The 22,089-nt window shown below is 50.1% G+C and overlaps 8 protein-coding genes across 8 annotated transcripts; 2 read left to right on the forward strand and 6 right to left on the reverse strand.

The window, feature by feature from the left end:
* Positions 1-658: 658 nt before the first annotated feature.
* On the reverse strand, positions 659-3,387 carry BU24DRAFT_402882 (uncharacterized protein). Its single transcript, XM_033525546.1, has 4 exons — positions 2,915-3,387; positions 2,729-2,797; positions 1,679-2,666; positions 659-1,629 (listed from the first exon to the last, which is right to left on the reverse strand). The coding sequence occupies exons 1-4, from the start codon at positions 3,103-3,105 to the stop codon at positions 1,141-1,143; spliced, it is 1,737 nt and encodes a 578-aa protein (XP_033376988.1). The 5' UTR covers positions 3,106-3,387; the 3' UTR covers positions 659-1,140.
* Positions 3,388-4,147: 760 nt separating this feature from the next.
* On the forward strand, positions 4,148-6,594 carry BU24DRAFT_456168 (uncharacterized protein; the record flags this gene model as incomplete). The annotated part of the gene is made up of 2 exons (XM_033531423.1): positions 4,148-4,612; positions 4,666-6,594. The coding sequence occupies exons 1-2, from the start codon at positions 4,547-4,549 to the stop codon at positions 6,592-6,594; spliced, it is 1,995 nt and encodes a 664-aa protein (XP_033376989.1). The 5' UTR covers positions 4,148-4,546.
* Positions 6,595-7,779: 1,185 nt separating this feature from the next.
* On the forward strand, positions 7,780-9,315 carry BU24DRAFT_94525 (uncharacterized protein). The gene is made up of 3 exons (XM_033534831.1): positions 7,780-7,844; positions 7,907-8,100; positions 8,180-9,315. The coding sequence occupies exons 2-3, from the start codon at positions 7,924-7,926 to the stop codon at positions 9,242-9,244; spliced, it is 1,242 nt and encodes a 413-aa protein (XP_033376990.1). The 5' UTR covers positions 7,780-7,844; positions 7,907-7,923; the 3' UTR covers positions 9,245-9,315.
* A 71-nt stretch (positions 9,316-9,386) lies between these two features.
* BU24DRAFT_360072 (NAD(P)-binding protein) lies at positions 9,387-10,316 on the reverse strand (the record flags this gene model as incomplete). Its single annotated transcript, XM_033524081.1, has 1 exon — positions 9,387-10,316. The coding sequence occupies one exon, from the start codon at positions 10,314-10,316 to the stop codon at positions 9,387-9,389; it is 930 nt and encodes a 309-aa protein (XP_033376991.1).
* Positions 10,317-10,632: 316 nt separating this feature from the next.
* Positions 10,633-11,341, reverse strand: BU24DRAFT_94550 (uncharacterized protein). The gene has a single exon (XM_033534832.1). The coding sequence runs from the start codon at positions 11,277-11,279 to the stop codon at positions 10,791-10,793; it is 489 nt and encodes a 162-aa protein (XP_033376992.1). The 5' UTR covers positions 11,280-11,341; the 3' UTR covers positions 10,633-10,790.
* Positions 11,342-13,781: 2,440 nt separating this feature from the next.
* BU24DRAFT_415707 (uncharacterized protein) lies at positions 13,782-14,303 on the reverse strand (the record flags this gene model as incomplete). The annotated part of the gene is made up of 1 exon (XM_033526314.1): positions 13,782-14,303. One exon carries the CDS (start codon positions 14,301-14,303, stop codon positions 13,782-13,784), a length of 522 nt encoding a protein of 173 aa, XP_033376993.1.
* A 403-nt stretch (positions 14,304-14,706) lies between these two features.
* BU24DRAFT_468768 (kinase-like protein) lies at positions 14,707-16,640 on the reverse strand (the record flags this gene model as incomplete). The annotated part of the gene is made up of 6 exons (XM_033532554.1): positions 14,707-15,269; positions 15,317-15,491; positions 15,550-15,668; positions 15,716-15,919; positions 15,991-16,325; positions 16,375-16,640. 6 exons carry the CDS (start codon positions 16,638-16,640, stop codon positions 14,707-14,709), a joined length of 1,662 nt encoding a protein of 553 aa, XP_033376994.1.
* Positions 16,641-17,092: 452 nt separating this feature from the next.
* BU24DRAFT_429231 (uncharacterized protein) lies at positions 17,093-21,599 on the reverse strand. Its single transcript, XM_033529689.1, has one exon. The coding sequence runs from the start codon at positions 21,357-21,359 to the stop codon at positions 17,400-17,402; it is 3,960 nt and encodes a 1,319-aa protein (XP_033376995.1). The 5' UTR covers positions 21,360-21,599; the 3' UTR covers positions 17,093-17,399.
* Between the last annotated feature and the right edge of the window lie 490 nt (positions 21,600-22,089).

Consider the following 22,089-nt stretch of genomic DNA (forward strand, 5'->3'; position numbering starts at 1 on the left):
GCCTAAATCGGTTGCTTCTACTCTAGAGAGGTAGCACTCAATCCGATTTCGGACGGCGGACGAAGGGGCCATTGCGTAAATGATTCACCATGCTTTAGGATGGCGTGAACTTTTGAAATCGCACTGACGGCGGGCGTTTATAACTTAAAATTCTTGATCTATGGAATAGAAGCTATGCATAGAATTGATTTCAACACCACTTCCAATAGATATTTCTCCAGCACGACCTAGGTCAAGATAACGTGAGCACATATTATTCAAGGACCGACGAGTCTATAATTTCTAGTGTATACAATCGAATGCTCTATCCAAACGTGACATAATTCCCGTTAGGTAATATCTGAGTAGTAATCAGGATTCAAGAGGTTTGTATGCAAGAAGAATGATGGTTGCTGGGTGTGACCAGACTCCATTATGGTTTCCGTGATTTCTACTGTAAACTTCCTACCACGCAAAACATATCCCTTAGGAAAATCCTCACTGCGCAGAACTATCAAGCTATTATCGAACTCTTCGTTTTGTTTTTACTTTCCTTTCCTTTCTTTGGTTTTGTTGTAGCCTTTGGCTCTGCTTTCCCGACAACGCATCACAATCACCGCCGGAGGACTCATTTGAAGTTGATAAGCAACGCGAAAGGTTCAAACAAACTCCTTCACGGGATGGATCTATTGTCTACGAGGTATTGAGCAGCAGTGCTTGGCTCGAATTAAAAATTACAACTACGTCCGTCCAAGAATGCTTTTGCATCCATAGCTAGCTAGAAAGAGATGAAGTGAATTTCAATCGCGCTGCTTGCATGAATACCTCGCAATCACGGCACCCCGTAGTGGAAAACAGAACATACCACGCATCGAACATCGACAGCTTCAGTGCCGTTGAAAGAATGCGAATAAATGTAAAGCATAATCAAAAAACACAACTGGCGTTCCATGAATCCCGCCACTAGCATGGCCACTTACTGGCAGCTCATGGAGCCTAGATAAGCCATGGATAATAATCAGGATCGATGGCTGCTGCCGGCGGCGAGGGAGAATTGGAATCGATTCGGACTAGGCCAACACACTGATAGGACACTGTCAGAGCCAATGCCAATAGAAAAAAAATCTACTTCTCATGCACGCAGACTTGCACAAGCCAAGTCTATATCCTTACATCGTAATGAATCTGCTTGCCCTCCCAACCTGGGCGGAACTTTAACTTCATGCGTCTCATCAGGTCGACGGTAGCATTATTAAGCAAGAAGGTGCTGGGCCACTTGTAACTCGACAGTTGCAGCACCACCAGGGCATTGGCATAGAGCTGGATCAGGTTCTCCACCCAGATGGAGGGAATGTTCTGGAGCATCACGCACACAGAACGGTACACCCAGTGAGGCGTCGTGAAGAAGTGCATCGCACCGACGCTGACGACAGCCTCGAGAACGTGCCAGGCGCACATCCAGACTGGTTGGATGAGGAAATGGGTTTGATGCAGGGGGAGACGCAATCCAGGGGGGAGGTTGGCGGCCTCATCGAACCGGGGAAGTAGATTCTTGACAGTCTGGTCCCCTTTGCGGTAACGATGTTGTAGACGAAAGAGTGAGCAGAGATATTGTGAGGGCTTGCTAGCATCGAACAAGACTTCGGTTTTCTTACCGTGCGTCAGTAGGTTACTAAAAGTAGATTGTCAGACAACTCACAGGCTCTGGGAAGGTGGTTGGTCTGTCGAGCGTCGAAGCGACATCGTTCTCGATGATGAAGATGGCCATATGCATGTTTTCAATCATCTGCTTGTCCTCGGGGCCGAATTCCCCCATCTCTGCTCGGGCCTCGAGACCAAGGGCAAGCCTGGCGGCGAACGCGACCTGCTGGCCGAGGTTACCCGATTGAGGGTCGAATAGACTGTTGATGGCGAGCAGTAGGACGGCTCTCAATGTTGCGATATTGTTCTCTGCTGTAGCGGCATCCAAATGCACCATGGCCCGCTTCATGAAGAAGTCCGCGAATTCGCGATACTTGTCGACCTGCGTGCTGTGGTAGTCAATCCAATCAGAGGTGTCATAGGGCACCGTGGGATCGACAGATGGTCTCAGGTGGGAGCCTATGGAGTATATCATGTTGAGGGAGAACAACTCGATAGGAGTGAGATCCGACGGAACGATGGGGGCTAAGAAGCGCAGGGAGGGGTCAACGATGGGGTAGAGGGGTTGGAGGACATTGAGGTATGTCTGGACAAACTTGTGGAAGAATCCGGGAGTACTATCCTGGATATTGTAGGGGTAGGCGTCGTCCTCCCGGATGGCGGGACTGCGAACGAGGGAGTCCGGCGGGCGGTGCGATTTGACTAGGCATGCTTCGGCGCCAAGATACCTGTAACTGCCGCCGGCGAGTGCGAAGTTGTGTTCGAAATGAGGGGGATCGGAACTGGCAGAACCCCGAGAAGAACCTGGAGAAGAAACGGGAGCGGAACCTGAAGCGGAACCCGGAGCAGGAACAGGAACGGAACCTGGAGCTGAGCCCGGAGCAGGAGCAGGAACGGAACCTGGAGCAGAGCCCGGAGGCAGAGTGGCCCCGGCCACAAGGGGCGCGTGTATTGCCGTCCCAGAGACGGGCGGGGAGGGGTTTCCGCTGCTGGAAGCAGATGTCGCGGAGATTTCGCGCACACGATCTACCAATTTGGCAATATAACTGGCGAGCGATGAGAGGTTGGCATGCAGAAAGTGGTAGGAATGCGACGCTGAGACACTTACCTCCGATTGAGGTGCTCCTTTTTGCCGTGGTCAAAGAAGACGCATTCGACGCCAGCCTTTGTGCATTGTCTGTATGTCGACTGTTAGTTCGTGTTGATGCAAAGGCATTACGTATAATGCAATGAATGGCAAATCGGGGAACCGACAGTGGAACAGTGTGAAGTGGGAAATGGAAGGTGGACTAACCTGCACTTTGGAAGGAGGGTATCGCACCCTCTACGACAATCCCGACATCGTTTGCAAGCGGGTAGAGACGAAATGAGAGAGTCGAGGTCGATTTCATGAGATTGGAGAGGTGAAGGAGGGGGGGGAGGTACAGGATGAGGAACAGCGGGGGGGAAAGGAGGAGGATTGCCAGAAGGACTAGAGGTAGCCATGATGGGTCATGACCAGAAAGATTCGAGGAAGAGGGGGATGCAATTATGTATGTGATGGGTTGATGACTGCGCGGGGCAGAACGGTGGATGAAGGCTGATGTTGTATAGTGGAAACCTAAAGGATGGATTGTGGCGGACTTGGAAGAGATGAATTGTTGAAGAGATGCTTTCGTGTTTGCGGTCTTTGGGACGGATGCACGGAGGGTTGAAGTGGAGTATGTAATGTTGTGGGTATAAGATGGATGTTTCGGGATTAAGATATTGGAGTGTCATGGAGATGGGAGAGATGAAGCTGGAGATACGAGCTGGATGGGTGGATGGATTGGATATCAAAAGATGGGGAAGTGACGGGCCGCGCCTTTCCCAATACGTCGATTCCTTTATCCCTCCCGCGCAGGGTAAGTGGGCCCGGCCAATCAGCGATGACATTACCCCAAGTAATCGGGTAAGGGCCATCCCTTCATTGGGTAAGCGCACTTGTAGGCCCGGAGAAGCCGTCGGGCAAACCATTCTTCCTTGGGACATGGGGCCACCGGCTAGTCTTCTTTTGTCGCATCCGAGGTGACGTGACTCCAGGGAGCCTAACTAGGTTCAGCCTAGTCTTCTATCCCCACTTAGTTAAGAGCTAAACACTACCAGTCGGTATCAGGGACTGGCAGGTACAGGACAGGTACAGGTACCAGCAACGAAACCATCGGGAAGAGCTAGAACCAGAACCAGAACCAGATTTGAGTTAATAAATCTTGTTGACTACAATCCTTTTCTGTAATCTCGAAACTAGGGAACGGTAATAGCATCACATGACGGAAATGATGCCACAGGTATTCGTTCATATCCTCACCCTTGGTCCCTTGTCTCCCTGAACTATACCCAAGTAGATACTTGTAGTCTACATAAGGTACAATAGTTATCGATAAGACCCCCCTGTCCACGCACCTGCCACGTCCACGGCACGATCCCGGTCCCAGTAAACCAACAAGCGGATCCCCCCGTACTTGCCTTTGCCTGATCCACCGACTCGCAACCTCCACATACAATACAATAGAAGGTTAGGTACATACCATACCATACCATACCTCATATATGGTAACGAAGGACATACCCTCCCTCCTATACTACCGACTACACAACAACAAACAATCCTTACTCCATCATACTCAACAACCACAACAATACCATATACCTCATCCCACTACTACGAACCTTTATCACCGGAAATACATCCAGCGCCACGGTTTTATGTCTCATCACCACCGTCTCCCCATCTCCCCATCACCGACAGCCTCAACCATTCAACCACCTGCCGCCACTTTGCGCCATGAACCACCACATCTCCGCCGCCCCCTCTTTCTACAATACTGATCCCATCGACTTGTAAACCCACCTCTTCCTCCTTTTTCTCGTCTTTTCATCTTCCATCTCAACATCACAACCCTTCGCCATGCCAAAAGGCAGAGTTCGACGTCGCGTGATAGCCTGTGCCCGCTGCAGGAAACGGAAGCTGGCGGTAATCCTCTCCCTACCACCCGTATTCATCGCATACTGACTTTTCTCACACAGTGCGATGGTCAAGTACCCTCATGCACCAGATGCGCAGACGCAGGTGCGCCCTGCGTCGGCTTCGACTCCTCCACCCAGCGTGAGGCTCCAAGGAGTATAGCTGGTTTTCTCGAAGCACATATCGCCAACTTTGAGAACATGGCAGGCCCCTCTGTCCCCTCTCCCCCTGACTCTAACGGTTCTGGGCATATCCATCCACCGGAGAAAGGTGCTATTGCGAATCCTCTAGTCAGCCAGATCATGGAGGACATCACCCCTCGGTTCCTCGGAATCTCTAAGGCCAAGTTCATCCTCAACTGCGTTTTCAAAGGAACCCAGGTACTGTTTAAGAAGGTACCATCGGGAGGCACCGACCTAGACGAGAACCATCCCCGATCCATCATCAATCCGCACCCCGTGGCACTCTCCTGGGTCACGCTCCGAAACATTGGCCTCGAGACGGCAACTGGCCTGTTCCAGGGCTTCCTTGATCGAGCATTGACGTTGTGCCCAATCTACCATTCAGACGAACTCATCGCCGCATTCAACTCGATCTATCACCCCACTCCGTTATCCGGACAGAACACGCCCCGGAACCAATACATCATTAGCCTCGTGATGGCCATTTCTCTATCCATGGGCGCGTGTGCGAAGCAGACCATCGCCGACTCGCACGCATTTTCGTTGGTCCAGCATGCCGTGCAATGGATGCCCGAGATTGCAACCAACGACGTCCCGGGCCTGCAGGCCATCTTGCTGCTCACGCAGTACTTATCCCTGGACCCAACCATGGCAGATATGTGGTTGTTGACCGGTATGACCAGCCAGGCAGTCATCGACTTGGGGCTGCATCAGGAACTGCCTTATGATGAACGCATATCGGCACGTGAGCGCGACATGCGGCGACGGGTCTTCTGGGTTGCTTGGGAGGTGGAGGCTTCGGTCTGCGCCTTCTTTCTGCGGCCCATGACCCTACCCACGCGACCCTATGATGTAGGCTTCCCAGTCGAAGTCAACGATACTGCCATCACAGACAGAGGCATTGATTTCACCGGAATTGTAACCAAGTTTGCCTGCAGGCGGATCTGGATGTTTCGGCAGATTGAAGCCGAAGTCGTCTCCGTCATGCACCAGAATGAGGAAGTGCCCCCAATGTTCAATTCCCTCGAAGAGTGGATGCGATGGATAAACCATTCCATAACCGAGTGGCGTCAGCAGATCCTCTGCGACTCTGCCGCGAATACAGATCCCAAGCTTGTGTCCCGCTGGAAGGAGCTGGAGCTGTATGCGGAAATCGCCACTGCCTCCATCATGGTGACGCTTCATCGCCCATCTCGCCGGATCCCTCAACCATCGAGCAGAGACTTGTTGATTGCATTCGCCAATGCCCTCTCAGTCGGACAAGGGTACTGGTACCAAGTCAACAGGTTTTCCGGCCAGATCAAGTACGTCTTCCACCCTTGCCACCACTCGTTCGATTGCGCCCTGGTTTTCCTGTTGATACTCCGGCGCTGCAAGGTCGACATCTCGGAAAAATACCAGCTCAGTCAGATCGAAGAATGGATGGACCGCTTCTCACGGTTCTTCAAAGATAATGTTAAGCGCTGGCCGTCTGCTGCCTGCTTCTCGGAGAGGTATGAGCAACTGATGGCCCAGGCAAGGCAGGAATACCTCGACTTTCTTAATAACAAGGCAGTGCTTGCCTCCAACCAGCACCAGGACGGAAATGCGACCATTGGTCCCGTGGCCACTGGACAAGATCAGGGCAGTGCAACTCGTGAAGGTATTGACGAGATGTTCAAGTTCTTCCAGTCGTTCATTGTGGCACCTAACGCGACCTCTCCTATAGATGCTTTAGCGAGCGGTATCTGCATGCCTCGTTCCGAGGACTGGCACGAAGAGTTTAGACTATACTATGTCCAGAAGGTAGCGCACTTGCCTCTGCCTTGATCCTATCCGATTCTCGGATCTTAATTCAAGTTTTGGGTTTCAAGTTTTGAAGTTTTGGGTTTGGGAGTTGGAATTTGGTAATGGAATTGGGAAACACGACTCCACGTCGTGGAGGACGACAGTATGAACCGTGGCACTGGCGTTTTGATTTCAACGTTCCGATAGAGTGGAGTTGGTGTTCTGGCGTTTGGCATATTTCCTTTACCTTTGGCAATACCGCATGCTCTATTGGTCTTCTTCCCGGTCCCATCAGATGTGCACGGCACGCGCTAGCACGACGTCATGTCGTCTCCCCATTCCCGTACGAATCTTATTCTTTTTCAGCGTTCTCGATCATCCTACGAGTATGCACATCATCGAAATTGGACATTCCCATCATCGTCATCGCCACCGCGGCTCCCCGCGGCGCTCATCCGACCCGTCCCCCACGCTATCTTACCCAATCTACGCGCATTAACGCAGGTACGGACCCAAGCGCCCGCATAGGGCGGACCCGTTCTACATTCTAGACTACATCCCTTGTTCCCAAATGCAAAAGCACTTCCACAATCTACGGGTCTCAACGTGAGGTAGTGAGCACCCCCTTCCCTGGTGGACTCGTCCGAGAACAGTTCAAAGTTCCCCCTTTTCTGCCTGCCACCGTGGGTGAGGTCGCTGGAACCGTCGCTGATGTACGTGCGCACTACGCACTTTTCCCTGGGACTTTGTCCCGGACGGGGAGGCGGGTATGTGTCTAGTGCGTAGATGAATAGTTCCTAGGAGAAGACCTTGGGATGTAATTGTGCAACACGGGGAGAAGCGGGTAGTGTGTATCGCGATTCCCCCCCGCGCCTAGTATCCCATACAATGGTAGAATCTGATGGAATTGTAACGAACGTCGGATCAGCGATGACAGCGTATGAAATCTCTTGTGTGTGTGTGTGTGTGTGTGTGTGTGCGTGTGCGTACGCGTGTGCTTCCTCCGGCCGTGATAATCTCCAAGTACCTACCTGACGTAGGCATTTTCCATATTCGCAGGTCACCACGTGACATCTACACACGCTCACGGTCACCTATCCTGCCATCACTATCAACTACAGCAGGGGGGAGGTTTAGGGTATGACATATTCTAGACATTAACATTTACACTTAAAAACCTAGATCGTATTAAAAACAGCCGAAGTCATGCGTCTTTCTACATCTCGTTCTGAAAGGGGAAACACATATTACCCCCGTTCCCTTTAGCGGATGCCCTGGATGACGCTAACGTGGTATGTACTTGCCCTAACTAGGGCACATACTTCGAAGCATCACGACAACCTGAACGTCCCAGGCAGATGAGATAAGATAATGTTCACGACATTCCAGCGCATCCTCACGCCGGGTGCCATCGCGGAAGACCCGGCGGCTGTGAAGTGCAGAGGCGATGATGATGCGGAGGCGGGGACGGGAAAGGCGGCGCGGAAGAGGAGAGCGCATCGGAAGTCGAGGGGGGGCTGTGGGGAGTGTAGGCGGAGGAGGGTTAAGGTGTGTATCTGTGACGAATTCTCAAAATCACGGGGGTTTGCAAAAAGAGAGTGATGGGCTGATGTGAAAGGGCGAGCAGTGCGATGAACGGCGGCCGGAGTGCGGGCAGTGTGCGTACTATGGGCGGAAGGGATGTGCGTATGGCGATGATTCTCCGGGTGATGAGGTTTCTGCGCTGCTGAACGAGATACCATCGAAAGAGATATATTCCGGGATCAAAGATACACGGGAACTCATCGCTCATTTCTTCGAAACTACCCATCCGCTCTGGATAGGTACTGCTGACTGCCAGAGTATTCTGCAGGAGAATATCCCTCGATTAGCTCCTGGATCGCCGTTCCTGTCGCATGCGGTGCTCGCGTTCTCTGCGTACCACATCGCGGTTGTCTACTCGGACCGGAAGCGTGAGATGGCGGGCGCGTGGCATTACAGTCTCGCGCTGCAGACGTACCGGGAAGCCATCGACGATGCGCGCGTATCCGCGGACGCTCTCTTCGCGTGCTGCATGCTCCTCACGATGCTCGCGTTCAAGAATCTCTCCAACGAGCCGTACGATGATGGCCTTTCAGCCACTATGAAAGACCCTGCGCTCGACACCGTGGGCATCCGATTCATCGGAGGACCTCGCTTGCTCTCGGAAGCATTCGCACGCACCTCGATGCTCGACCAGATCCTCTGGAGACCGCTGATCCGCCACTGCGAGGACCAACCCGCTGCAAATAACGACGCCCTCGCAGGAATCCCTCTCGCAGCTCGCTCGATGGCCGGCCTCGAAGCCCTCTGTCGCAGTGAAGAACCCACAGACTGTCCATTCGCCACGGCGCTCGACTCCCTGCGTCTCCTCATGCAATGCTACGTCTCCGACAGGCCCGCGATGGTCGAGCACACATTCGGCTTCGCGATCAAGCTCGACGCGCGATTCCTCCGCTTCGTCGAGGAGGGGAGCCCAAGGGCGCTGCTCGTGCTATGCTATTGGTATGCGTTCGTGGCGCAGGTGGAGCAGTGGTGGGCTTGCGATACTGCGAGGTTTGAGGGGGTGAGGCTGTTACGTCGTTTGAGAGAGGACGCAGTAGATGGGGATGTTCGGGCGCTGCTGGAGTTCCCTGGTGAGTTGCTGATGGGTACGCAGGCGTTGGGAATGTGAAGATGGAACGACTCTTATCTATACACTCGACTACGGTACAGTCTATTCACTCTGCGCTGGTTCCACAAAGATCTAAACGCCACACATATTCCCTCTGAGCTCCGACACCCACTCGCCCCAGACATCGAATAGCCTGCCTACATTACTTCTTCTTCCATGCACTCTCCGTCTCCAAATACGTTCCGAAATCGAGCATCTCGGGCAATTGCGCCTTGCACTTCGCCACGTTTGCGCCATATCCATCCGTCTTAAACCATCTGACCATATATCCAAACTCCTTGCTCATCCACATTATGATGCGGACCAGGAACCCATACGTCACCGGTACGCTCTTCCCCGTCTTGTCCTCGAACGTCCTACTCATCTGCTTAAACGTCAACTCGTCGCCAGCGAGCGAAATCGCCTTCCCATCGTACGCCTCTGGCTCGAGCAGCGCCATGGCACCGAACTTCCCAATGTCCCTCGTCGCCACCAACTGCAACGGCTTATTCCCCAACACATCCCTCCACGCCGTCGGCAAAACCCTCCCCATGAAATCGTCCGTGAAATTATCCATAAACGCCACGGGCCGCAAGATCGTCCACCCCATCTTTCTCCCGCCATTCCTCCCCTCCGCAGCAGTCTTCTCAATCAAGTACTTCTCGATGTTATGCTTGCTGATGAAATGTGGGATGTCCGTCGGCGTCTCGATGGAAACGTCACCTCCCCGATCGACGGACGAGTACACGAAATGCTGCACGCCGTGCTTGAGCGCCGCGTCCACAAGAGCTTTGCCCTGGCGTTCCTCGCTTGCTACACCACCCTTCCCCATCGGCGTCTGCACGCCGAAGACGCCCCAAATCCCGCCCTTGACGCCCCGGAACACAGCTTCCACGTCCTCCAGATCTCCCTGAACGACCTTGACGTTCGGCGATAGCGAAGATAGCTTCGCGGCGGCGGGGGAGGAGGGCGAGCTGCGGGTTAGAGCGTAGATTGTAAAGGGTCCGTGGGCGGAGGGGGAGGACAGGAGCGCGCGGAGAACGGCGCCGCCTTGTTTGCCGGTCGCGCCGGTTATGAGGATCGATTTTGCCATTCTAGTCGGAAGGAAGTATCTTCGAATGTCGAATGTTGAAAAGAGAAGAACGAGTTTTCTTTTTTCTGCCTGTCTCTCTGCAATGTACCGTAAAGTTACGTACTTGGGTAGATCACAGAACACAACGAAGCGATTGAAAATGGAATGAAAACCAGACATCCCACGCGGATACGTCTTACCTCTTATACGCCCCTCTCCCCCCAATCGCCCGTCGGATTTTTAATTCCAGCATATCCTGCATCTTACATCTTACATCTCGCATCCATCATTCGTGAGATCGAATCGCTAGCTCGCAACCTATACGGTCCCAAAGCAGCCTAGCCCAGACCCAGACCCTTTGACACCCCCCGATCGCCGCCGCTAATTCAATGACAACCCGCGCGCGCGTGCGTAGCTAGACTGCTTTGGGACCGTATTCCAGACGTCAGGAACCTTTTTTTCCCCAATCTTTGGACGTGACGTCTGTTCGCATTTCTAAGGGCTTCGGCGTTCGGCGTTGAAGGGGGAGAGAGCGAGAGCGAGAGCGAAGGAGGAGGGATGGGGAGTTTTTTCGTGCGGGTGTTTTGGTGCGTTGTGTGTACGGAGTACTTGGGGGAAATTTACGGGGACGGAGATGTAAGGGGGGTTGTTCGTGTATATGATTTCACAGTCGATGACATTGGCATAACGCACGTCAGGGACGAATTTCAAAGCGCAGAATCTAAAAAAAAAAATTGGTATTTGATGTTTTGCTATATAGAGTCTCACTCTTTCGACCGCGGGAAGCAGCGAAAGGCGGGTATATGGTAGGTTTTTGAGGTCGTTGACGACTAAACATGCGGGTGTGAGGTGACTCTTTTGGGTAATGTTCTTCTTTTGGGTAATGTTTTTCTTTTGAGTAATGTTCTTCTTTTGGCTAATGTTCTTCTTTTGGAGTATTGGTCTTCTTGTGGGCAATGATCTTGTTCTCTTTCCGCCTCTCATGGCATCCGAAAGTGGGTTTTGTGCGCGCCGTATCTGGCGGCCAGATGGTTATGTAGTTGGTGTATATATGATAAGTTCGAACATTGGGTAATGTTCTTCTTTTGGGTAATGATCTTATTTTCTTTCCGCCTCTCATGGCATCCGAAAGTGAGTTTTCACGGGCCGTTGTCGCGTCGTATGCGATGCCGCCGGAGACGCAGACAGCCGAACATTCACTGGTATATCGCGGTCGATGTCAACACCGGTGAGAAGGCGTCTGACCGATTCCAGGCGATTGTAATGGTTGGGCAATATCTCGGATTCGTTGGGCCATTCGTACTGTTTTGATTTTTGTAGAACCATATATATGGCCATGATTGCAATGATGTTCTTCATTTTGTTTTCCTTGGAGCTTTTCTCCTTAATCTCCTCCGGGATTGTGGGTATTTGGACATCTTCTTGTGTGTGGGTCATTCGGAGGAATAGTAGTGCTTGCTCTTGTGCTGCTAGCGCGAAGCTGATGATGCGCGGAAACGACTGGTTCCAAGGGTAATTTGGACCAGTTGAACCATGATCACTTGCACACCCCCTCTGCCGATGGCTGTTAGATGCGACCCCACCTGACTGTAGGAACTAGATGCTAGTTGCTGTCCTCTTGGACATGATGCTGTTGTGCCTGCTTCCGACCCGCAATCGGTAGATAGCAACAGTCATTCCAGTCTAGTTACCAAACATCGGGCGAGGAACACACTCGCTAACACCAAATCCTCCTCGATCTTCCACCATACTCACCCCCCTTCCAAGCATGTATATACTGTTGTGCCCGCTTCCTTTGCGGACTTCGGGCGTAGCTAGACGGTTGGCCGTCTGGTATATATATTTTCTGACTGTGGGAACTAGATGCTAGTTGCTGTCCTCTTGGCCATACGTAGATATTGCGGATCAGTTTTGCCGGCTAAGTTAACGCAGTACCCGGCTATAACTATATCGTGATTTATCTTTGCAACGTTTATCATGACAAATCTCGCTGGGACTCCCGTCCGGTCGATGGATGTGGGTCACAATGTGCTTGCGCTCCCGTCCGGTCGATGGATGTGGAGTATATAAGAAAATTTGTCGTTTGTGACGTTGCAGTATATATAAAAAAAACTCTATCGTTTGTGACTTTGTAGTATATAAGAAGTGCTGTCTGTTAGACTGTGGCCTTTTTACAACAGCGAAGGACCAAGGCCTACTTATACTCCTCTGTGGTCTTGACTCACTCACTGCTCTTGTTGTATTCCATGATGTGTTCTGCATGAACAATGATCTAGACAGGGCATTGTATACAGTGAACTTTCATCTTGGTAGATTAACAATGCCTGAAACAAATACATCGTGCATAAGCACTTGAACACACCAGAGTGACGATGAAAGATCTAAGTGCATTAATTGCTTGCCAAGTAATGTTGATCTATTCTACTCTCAGCCTGGCTAAATCTTCACTGGTTCTAATAGGTTCTATCACGGTCTCTGTTTCACAATCGAGTGTAAACAAAGCATAGTAAACTTCTCTGTCCATTCTACCAAATGAATCATGTCTAGAAATAGATACGTCGTGCTTAAACACCCTCTCTCATAGTAGTAATGAAAATGCAAGACCTGAGGACATTTATTGCTTAGTGAGCACTTGTCCGTTGTACTCTTATTCTTTTCGAGTCTCTATGGTTCCTATTGAATTCTATCAGGTTCATTGAGTCAATGATATCGCGCTCTAGATCTTACTGGTATGCATGTATTGGGCAAGATAATCCCCAGTGTCCGTCAAGTTTGCGTGCACTAAGAGGTGAACCCATTGCATTACATCACACATGCATGTTTACACAGACCTCAAGTAGAGAGGATATTGCATTCTTAAATTTGTAAACACTACAGAAATGTTCTGAAGGCATCATTTTATTTGTAAGATACATAGCTAGCCTTATGACAATTTCTTCAACTGGCAACTGTGAGAGAGAAAACAAGATGGTCTTCAGGCATTTCGCGACGAGAGATCCTGCCAATGGAATCCAAAAAGGCACTAAATGCCTTATCATTCCATTTTTCCTCTAGTATGGTGAAGCGAAGGAAGGAAATGGGCCTCTAGTAAGGTGAAACGAAGGAAGAAAATGGGTGCTGTCAGATGATGTCCTTCATCAAAGCTTATTCCTCAGGATTATAGGCTGCTTGGCCTGAGAAAGATGGTACGACAAAGCCAAGTAAGATTTAAGAATCTGGACGGAGCATTGTCGACTCTAGGATACGGTTGTTCTTCAAATGTTTGCTGTTTGTGGTAGGTGTTCACGGAAGGGGCTTGATCGGGTGGTATGTTCAGAATTTTGGCGTCTTAGATGTAAGGTTGGAAATGGCTAGAATTCAGTGAAGTGATGACTCTAGGAAGACGAAACAGACGATTTTTGTCGCCGGAGTAACGATTCGGACATTCTAGTGGCACGTTGACTGCTGTTGGGGATATATGCCGCGTGGTTTCCATCCAGTTGACAATTAGGATTGGTTGCCTGGAGGTTGGGATTGATTTGCGGTATTACGCCATGTAAACCCTGCGCGTCTCGGCCTCGTTCTACCTTGTCCCCTTAGTATCGGATAGGGCGTGAAAGCAGCAGCACCTCGCACCCTCTGGCCATGGGAGGTGGATGTGGATTGCCTACGAGCCCGACTCCGTTGGATCCGCTCAATTTGCCGGGCTCGTGCGTAACTAGACAGTTCGTCGTCTCCTCTAGGAACCTCATCATAAATCTGATGTTCCGACTCTGTTCGGTAGATATGGCTAACGTGGTGCTGGCCATCGCGTTGCAATTGATGGTCTTTGAGACGGACGGTCATGTGTTCCTTGGGATCATTGCTTACATGCCAGCCTGTCCAGATGAGCATGGTATGGTATGCCGAAAAGCCCGCAATAGTATTTATGGCTTGTTCAGCAGCCTCCATCAAGTCGTTCACGCCTTCGTAGCCATATCGTCTCCATACCCAATCGGCGACTGTTATGTCTGGCCGGGAAGCTTCCATTGTGCACAAGGTCTGTTTTGCGATGCGGAATAAGACTTGGAAGAAAAGAATTTCATCAAAGTCTAGTTTGGCAAAAGCAAGAGCCAGCCAAGATACGAGAAATTCCCGTGTTGTTGATGGTGGGTTGTGATGTTCTGCATGGTGAATCCCAAGGGAAGCATGGAACTTATACCATGGTGTGCAAACATTCCCTGTTTGTTCTTTGAGCACCGGATTAAAGGCCTGGTATAACATCACTCTTCATTGCCCTTGTTTAGATTCTACCGAGTTCTTTCTTTCCTTGCTAGATTGCAGGCAGAGCATTGTTAACGGTGAATGTTGGACGTAATGCAATCGCAACGCTCAAAGTTTTTACAGTTACATTGTACATTCTAGGTAGGAGACAATATCTCACGCTCAAAATTCAGATCATCCCTTCGACTGCGGCGAAGGGTCGAATTAGGGGCGAGATTATGCTATTTTGTGGTGTGAAAGGCCTAACTGAAGACCGAACATGTGGGTCATAACCAATATCTTTCACGAAGGGATGGAGAATAAGCTCTGAAGTTGTGGCTCGCTTCTCCGGGTCTGCTACGATCATTTTGCTGAGGTAGGATGTTGCCAATTCCAAAAATTCTCGCTTGTCTGCATGATCCCTAGGATACGCCTCCGCGGCTTTCACAAGCTCCAAGTACGCTTGGTATCCATGGTCGCCTTTAGAGGCCTGCTGAACAACTTCTGGGTGATGCTCTTCCGGACCCTCTTTCTCTGGACAGTCCTCCTCTACATCCCCCTCTGCCATCTCAGAGTCCTCTAGATCCTCCTCTTCTAGGTGCACACTTCCCTCGTTGTGTGTGTCTGTCATAGTGGTCGAAGCATCATCATCGGAATCAATGTAATATTCGCAGCTCCCGCGTAGAGCCACAGAGAAATAGTAATCCGAGGGCAGCTTTTCAGCTAAGCGTTTACTATGGTCCCAAGATACCACTGCCTTTCGTTAGTCTGGATTTGAAATGAAGGGGAGACGTACGAACTATTCGGTGGTGGAAGATCATTCCACACTTTCTTTACTGATGCATCAATCCATGCTTTAAGCATCCACGGGGCACAAGCATCCCCTAAAAGCTTATAGATTTGGGGTATGAGCTCCCGGTTATCTCGTGAAAGTATTATAGAAAATGGTTCCTGCCCCGTTGAATATCGATATGTCTGTAGGTGTTGTCAGTAATTGAAGTTCTGATTCCAAAGGAAAGGTTATTCCACGTACAACACAGCCCAAATTCCAGATGTCCACCGCTTTGGTCAGCGGCTGCTTGAATATGACTTCTGGGGGTGCCAGATCTACCGGTGTGGCTACAGACGCCGCCGGATGCGCTTCAAGAAATGCTAGAGGATGATTAGTATAGTCTGCGATGTTGTTATATAGTACTTACCGCTTGAAAAATCAATCAGCTGAATGTCGCTGAGCTCATCTGTTTCAGCGTATCTGAGGGGTTCTAATGGGTCTACAACTATTTCTGGTATGCCCTTTTCCAATGGTCCACCGTCACGGCGTTTTACCTTCGCTTGGAAGGTTTCATCGAAACATACCCTCTCGATCCGGGGAATCTTGAATGCCACATTCCCTTCATTTATGTCTAAAGCAAATTAACGTCAGTGTTCATGTTGGCACGAGTACAGTGCATATTTTTCTTTTGGGAAGACATACCTCCATGCACCACGCCAATTGAGTGGAGAAAGTCGACTGCAAGAATGAGTTGTCTAGAGATATGACGTGAGAGTTCATGAGAGAGCTTTTCTGAGAAATGAGCTTCACTCCGAACCTTCCAGACATTTGAACCAAGGATATTCATGACGATGCACAAGTGTCTGCCATTTGGTCCATCATGGTAGAAGTGATCCAAGAGTCGTGGCAGGTATTTGCGTCCAGGATGCGTCGTGGCACTGTTTGCTTCAATGTACTGCATAATCTTCAACTCACCTACCTCTCCCTGTGAGCACGATGCTTTAAGTATCTTCAGACAAACAACGTCATTATTGTTCCTAGAGAGCTGTCAATATTGTAGTCAAAAGATATGATAGTTAAACTAACTGATTGTCTTGTGCGTGAGTGTCTCGAGCTGCCCAGACGTTACTGAACGATCCAACACCAACCATGTTCACAACTTTATACCGTCCATCTTTAAAGAGATCCCCCATAAGAACAGGGTGAAGACCGCCCGTCACATAACTCGGTATATAGTGATCTTCAAGAGGTGATTTATACTCGTTGCGATATCTCAGCTTTTTGGTTTCTAGTGACTCCACGTTGGAATCGTCCTCTTGGCGCTCGTTTGAAGGACGATGAATCTCCGACATTTTTGATGCAATACTGATTTTCAGTTTGACACGTTTGAACTGTAATTGCAGGAGATTCTTCTTTTAGTGTTCGTGGCTTCGGTCTGCAGTGGCAGGCAAGAATTTGATTCCTACGTCCTGGCGTTGTGCTTGTTATAACCCAGACCTCTTCAGCGAGCAAATGCAAGGGTGCTGTCAGCAATAATCGTGCTCTGCACACTGTGTATTTCTTCCTACAGATAACTCTTGGTCACATTCACTCTCAACATCGAAAGGTTCTTTGACATTTGGCAGTGAAGAATATCCACGACTTCATAAGCCTTGCTCTACGCTTTCAATCACGTAGTGAACCATTCGGCTGCAGGTAAACTCCACATAAAGAACCTTGCACCATGATTGACCATTGTAGACAGCAACCCAATCTGTCGGGCCAGTCTCAAATTTGTGTTAACGGCTTTGTTCACAACAGTTATAATGAATTGATCTATATACAAACGTCTACAAGCAGAGTAAAAAGAACTAATCATATGAAAGGGCATCCTGAAGATCTGAACTCGGTTTCCAGAGCTGGGTTTGATAGCTTGTAGCCTTCTACACGATGATTATTCTATGAGGACACAAAGTTCAATGATTTGCGTATAGATCAGAGTTGATGAGATGAATCTTTGACGTCGGAATATTCTCGTATGTCTTGTGCATGTCTCACTGTATGGCTCAGTCCTTACGAAAGGAATGAAGCCTACTGAGTATATATCTGATGTACTTTCTTCCAATCAGCAATTACAGGCAGTGATGCTTAATCACACCATCTTTCCTCCATAATTCCATCTCTTCGGCTGCTTTATGCTTGAATTTTGCGAACTTCTCCGCCGAACTGTCTGTTGAACCGAGAATTTCTAACCAGCTTGTGGGGACCCCTTTCCACATGCTCGCATCTGAAAGATGTTCTGACCCGTAAATAGTAATACCACTATTGGGCAAGTCTTTGGCAAGCCAGATAAGGGCGTTCACCCCACTTGTCACGGCTTCGGGCCAATAGTAAGGACGGGGATCGACGGATGCCTCGTGCATCGCCCTGGCATATATCTTGATGATCTCGAAGACCTTTCCCAATCGAGCGGTTGTGCTGTTAATGGTCTGATACTCCTGTTTCGACAGTCGGGTGAGTATCGTGCGTAGTCCTCTACCCATGGTTGTTGCATGGCCATCTAAGCAGCGAACTAATCTCAAGACTTCAGGATCTGCGTCTGAAGAGGCAAGACGCTGGAATGCGCTTCTGAACCAAGATTCGACTCGGCGGTACTCGTAATTGTCAACTCCGAGGCTGACGACCGGCAAGTAGGAATCGACCGCTAGCCTGTAGTTCTTTGTCTGGAAATAGCACTCGCTGAGGAGGGCGTTTCCAAGCCGCCAGTCATCAACGGGGATGACAAAGAGTCTAATAGGGACAAAGAGACTAAGCTTGGTCCCTTCCATGCGTTCATTCAGATACTGTAGCGCTTCATCGTATCGACCGATGTCCATGTCGAGCTGAGCGCGCAAGAGCACGACACGCAAAGTATTCGGATTTTTCGCCGCGGCTTCATCGTAAATCTCCTGTGCCAGCGATCTAAATGCCGCGTTGGCCTCCTGCACGTTATCGTAGTCGTCACTTGCGTCAGAACACCACTCGTTGGAAAGTTCGAAGAGGATCTGCCCAGTCCTCACTTTCAGCAGTATCAGGTCATCCGCATCCAGATTGCACGTAGTCTCAATCCAGTACTCCACCTTTCCTGCGTGCAATAGCACGTTTGTCCCAGGGTTCCTGTACATGTGCGTTGCTACTTTTGAAGAAGGTGGTACATCGAGAGCTCCAACATAGCTGGCCAGAAATCTGAATGGAAACATCCAATTTCCAAGCTCGCCAGAGTAGTATTGCTTCGCGGCAGCCTTTGCGACGTATTCCAGTATCACCTTTGCCGGGTTATCGGCGGCAGCAACTCTGTTGAGCCATTTCGTAACGTGTAACACTTCTTCGTATTTCTGCAACACAGCTGGCTGGCATAGCCAGGTTCGCATGGCGTTCCCGAATTCCGGACTGAGACACGATTCTCCAGCAAATGGACGGTTCCACCACAGGTCTGACAATTTATCGTCTTGCAGCAACTTTACAAGGCCACGCCCGATGCGCAGTGCAGTCGAAGAGTCGGTTTGATGCAGATCAGCATTCAGCAGGTGATACTTTAAGTTCTGATAGGCGTACTTTCGCAGTGTCGGAAATTCTTTCGCACCCCATTGTCCGTTGATGGCAATAATGCAGGCGTTGAGAATAGCTGCATGGTTACCGCTCGGATTGAATACGATGCGCGGCTTTTGGCCTTCTGTCTTGGACCCGAAGAACTCATCCAGTCCGTATTTCTTGTAGAGGTCGTCCCCGTCCTTCCCGAAAACATTGGTGAATTGTGTTTTGATGATCTTTTGGATCAACGCAAGCTCCTCTGGCAATACGGCTACTTGTTGCCGCTGGGCCATCTGCTCGGCGATGCTTTCGCTGGTTTTTGAGCGGAACGAGTTAAGCTCGTCGTACTTCAGGAAGACAAGACTCTCATCGTCAACTGTGAGCACCGCACTATACTTCTCTTGGATTTGTTTACGGAGGCTTATCAATCTCTCGCTCTCTGTTTCATTTTCAAGCGTGATGGCAAGGTATTCTTCCACCAGGTTCAGGGAATGAGAGTTGTTCCGAGTCGGTAACGGGATCAGTCTGGCATTGTCCGATGTTCCTCCTCCCGATGATTGGCCTGGAAGACGAGGTGCAAAGTAATACATCTCTTGTTCCCAAAAGAAGTATTGTTCGAGATCACAGTTGGACCCGTCCATTTTCCTCTTGTCGTGGAGCCATGCAATGATCGCGCTGAGCTCGACAATCTCATCGTTGGACAGATTTTGATTCAAAATCTCGATTTGTCGCTCGATTTTCTGCAGTTGGCTCTCATTGACGTGGTTCAGGATGTTGTCTAACTGTCGTACATTTCTGCAGGCCTCAACCTCACGCAACACCAGGTTGTGCCGCTCGTAATTTCCTCCAACATGCTGTAACAGTATTTGTTGTATTCTGGTCTTGTGTTTTTGGTGGACTGAAGAGTCATCCCAGAAGTTCTCCATTCCTTTGAGTCTAGCATGCAGGAATTTCCTTACGTCGTCCCGATTGACAAGATCATCTGATTCGGTCGCGCTTTCGCCAAAGGAGATTTGAGGTGCTTTGAGACCGCATCTCTGCTGCAAATCTGTAATGGCGTCGGGTAGGCCCGTGAAGAATACTCGAAGTCGTGTGGAAGATGTGTCAGCTCCTGGTGTGGAAATCTGCCTCATAATGGCAGAGAATAGCTCCTCCTCCTGTTTCCCCATGACCTCGATGCCATCTATCACGACGAAGAAGTTCGCCTGACTCGAAGTGATGAAGCCATGGACCAGCTTTGCCCACAAGCCCGCAGTGTTTCCGAGCCCAATGTCCTCTTGCATGGTCGATCGAATGAACTCTCGGTACGCTGCATTGCTTTGGGAAAACTGGTAGATCAGTGCCTTGAGTGCCTTGTTAAGCGAAGAGCCTTCTTGTTTGGTCGCGCCTGGCTCTTGGGAAGTTCGTGGAAGGTAGAAGTATGCTAGATCCACGTCGCGTTCTGGGTCTTCCTTTTTGCACCTGCCGAGTAAATGCTCGACAACAGCATATGTCAAGAACGTCTTGCCATAGCCCTTTGGCGCACTCACAGAAAAGACGTTGGCAACCGTATTCTTGTTAACGTCGGCCCATTCTTCAAATTCAGGGAGATGTTCCAGCAGCCAGCTTCCTGTGCCGGCGACAATTTCTTCAGATATATTCGTGTGGCGATCCCGCCACGATTGCCTACTGTCAAGACCCAGTTTCAAGCGTAGCGTTTCGTCAAACTCCTTTTCCATGTCCATGAGTCGTCTCGATTCTTCAATCTCCGTCAGGCCGACTAGAAGACTCGTGTTGGACTGTTCACTGGAGATCATCAGATCCATGTCCGCTTTCAATTCTCGGACGTCTCGAACGGCGCCTTTCAAATCCTGTCCAATCACCGTGATCTGAACTCTGGTGATGTCCGAAACGCGAGTCTCGAGCGTGGCCAGCGCATCTTTGATACGGCTATCATCTCCAAAGAACAAATTCTTCGCAAAGACCTTCAGTCGTTCCCGCTTAGGTCTTGTAGCAAGAGCATGCGACAGAGTGATGATCACCACAAAGTGCTCAAGAACACGATAGATGCTGGGTCGAAGACGACTGTCAAGTACTTCTGTGCCGGCGTCTGACCCGGCCTTGATGCGCTCGTCGTCCAAGTACACGGAGAGGCATTCGAGGAACACAGACACGCGCTCCATCAGCGTCGTGACATCGGCGAAAAACTCTTCAGTGCTCTGGGTGGCCAGGATGAGGAAATTGACTGCGTTGAAGCATTGCTGGCTAGGTGGGAAAACGGCCGAGGTGGCTGTCGCAACGACATCTCCGAACCGCTGCACGCATAGCAGGGTGGTCTTGACCACTTTCCTTGCGGTGCTCGTAACCGTCTCGGGGATCTTTTTGTGGGGCTGGACGTTGTTGAGCACATCGCTCACGGTCAGGGTCCTTTTCTGTTCCTCTTTCCAACCAGCGATCTGGTTGCATTCTTTAATGACCTGTTCCCATGCAACGTTCAGGTCATCCTTTACTGCAAGCTGGAGGTTATCAGTTTCGGTAATCATTCTGGCTACGGCTCGCTGGTAACGTAGTTGGCGCGATGTCCGGGCCAGGCTGTTGGAACGTTAAATGATGTCGATGGGACCAGGCTTCCTTCGATATCGTTCGGAACACGAGCAGAGTGGGACAGTCCCATATCACGGCATGTACTGGGCTCAAAAGCCGAAAACTTCCCCGCTAGGAGATCCTCCGATCTGCACTGAGATCTGCACTGACAATCGCTAGCTGGGAGAGCTGCCTTCGTGAAGGCTGAGAATGGTGTTATGTAGGACGGGGTGGACAGCTCGTCATACCACTAAGATAACCGCCGTGGCTGACGTAGCTACAGCCACGTCCGATTTGAAACCACTTCCACCGGCCAGGATTACAGCTAGATCGGCCGTTGCCGAAGAGACTGAGGCTTCGTCCGAGTACGAGGATGGAACATGGAAGGATGAGCAAATACGCCAACGCCGGCGCAAACAGTAACAGAAGCATAATCCATACAGTCGAAAGAATAATTAATTCTCCGTAGGAGAGAATATCGAAACAGCGATCATGCCGATATATACCTATATGTACTCTACTTACTTGGATGGGCGCAAGGCTGCTTTTGTTTCTCCGAATGCGGGAGAATTCCATAGAGGCAACTTGTCCTGGGACTTGCAAGCTTCTGGTAGCTTCAAAGGTCTATTATATACACCACCGACACCCAACAATGAAGTGCACTGTAGAACATTTCTTTCAACCATTATC

The sequence above is a fragment of the Aaosphaeria arxii genome, assembly GCF_010015735.1.
Source record: "Aaosphaeria arxii CBS 175.79 unplaced genomic scaffold BU24scaffold_17, whole genome shotgun sequence".
Lineage (NCBI taxonomy): Eukaryota > Fungi > Ascomycota > Dothideomycetes > Pleosporales > Aaosphaeria > Aaosphaeria arxii.

Bases quoted from the DNA above. Each gene is read 5' to 3' on its own strand.
- BU24DRAFT_429231 (XM_033529689.1), bottom strand. From the start codon at position 21,359: ATGATTACCGAAACTGATAACCTCCAGCTTGCAGTAAAGGATGACCTG.
- BU24DRAFT_94525 (XM_033534831.1), top strand. From the start codon at position 7,924: ATGTTCACGACATTCCAGCGCATCCTCACGCCGGGTGCCATCGCGGAA. The intron at 8,101-8,179 runs GTGTGTATCTGT...AAGGGCGAGCAG, and splicing joins GTAGGCGGAGGAGGGTTAAG to TGCGATGAACGGCGGCCGGA.
- BU24DRAFT_94550 (XM_033534832.1), bottom strand. From the start codon at position 11,279: ATGAGAGGCGGAAAGAGAACAAGATCATTGCCCACAAGAAGACCAATA.
- BU24DRAFT_402882 (XM_033525546.1), bottom strand. From the start codon at position 3,105: ATGGCTACCTCTAGTCCTTCTGGCAATCCTCCTCCTTTCCCCCCCGCT. The intron at 2,667-2,728 runs GTAAGTGTCTCA...ATCGCTCGCCAG, and splicing joins AAGGAGCACCTCAATCGGAG to TTATATTGCCAAATTGGTAG. The intron at 1,630-1,678 runs GTGAGTTGTCTG...ACGCACGGTAAG, and splicing joins CAACCACCTTCCCAGAGCCT to AAAACCGAAGTCTTGTTCGA.